This window comes from Cynoglossus semilaevis, unplaced genomic scaffold (assembly GCF_000523025.1).
Source record: "Cynoglossus semilaevis isolate Cse_v1.0 unplaced genomic scaffold, Cse_v1.0 C18935392, whole genome shotgun sequence".
NCBI lineage: Eukaryota > Metazoa > Chordata > Actinopteri > Pleuronectiformes > Cynoglossidae > Cynoglossus > Cynoglossus semilaevis.
The window spans coordinates 1-628 of NW_007590497.1; the positions used below are offsets into that span (position 1 = coordinate 1).

Genomic DNA, 628 nt, shown 5'->3' on the forward strand with positions numbered 1-628 from the left:
CTCACCTTTGCTCTCTCCAGTTCCTCCCTCTCCATGTTGATCTGCATGCTGAGGGATCGTCGCTCTTCCTCCAGGCCTCTCTGCGTGGACTCTGCCTTGGCCTGCTCGGCCGTTATCTTCCATCGCTCCTGAGGCATAAATATAAAGAAAAAACATCAAGCTAATTCTCTTCTACCCATGAAGATGTAGTTTTTTCTTCTTTTTTTTGTTCAGTCTTTGTTTGCCCTGACCTTCTCAAGCTGTCTCTGCTGCTCATTGAGCTGAGCGTCCATCCTGGAAATTATTTCCTTGAGGTACGTTCTCTCCTCTGCCATGGTTTTCTGCTGCTGAGCCAGTCGCTCTTGCATTACTGTAAAAAGTACAAAGAGAAATGACCCACTTGAAACTCAACGCAATTGCGCCTTCAGACATTTTGGGTCTTGACCCATTTGTAAAAAAATGAGTGTGTGTGTGTCATGTACTTCTGAGCTGCTCATCCCTGTGCCGTGCCCCCTGCTCCAGGCCGTGGGCGGTGTTTTCATGTGTGCTCTCCACCCGAGAAGAAAGCTCTCCCAGCCGAGAGGAGAACTGTTCCATCTGCTCAATCACAACTGTGAGAGATCTGGACAAACACAATGTGACTGAAGTT

General features: G+C 48.1%; 1 protein-coding gene across 1 annotated transcript; it reads right to left on the reverse strand.

The window, feature by feature from the left end:
• Positions 1–11: 11 nt before the first annotated feature.
• LOC103399579 (fas-binding factor 1-like) lies at positions 12–615 on the reverse strand (the record flags this gene model as incomplete). Its single annotated transcript, XM_008338247.3, has 3 exons — positions 462–615; positions 231–349; positions 12–128 (listed from the first exon to the last, which is right to left on the reverse strand). Coding segments are annotated over exons 1-3 (351 nt in total), but the record flags the coding sequence as incomplete, so codon positions are not given.
• Between the last annotated feature and the right edge of the window lie 13 nt (positions 616–628).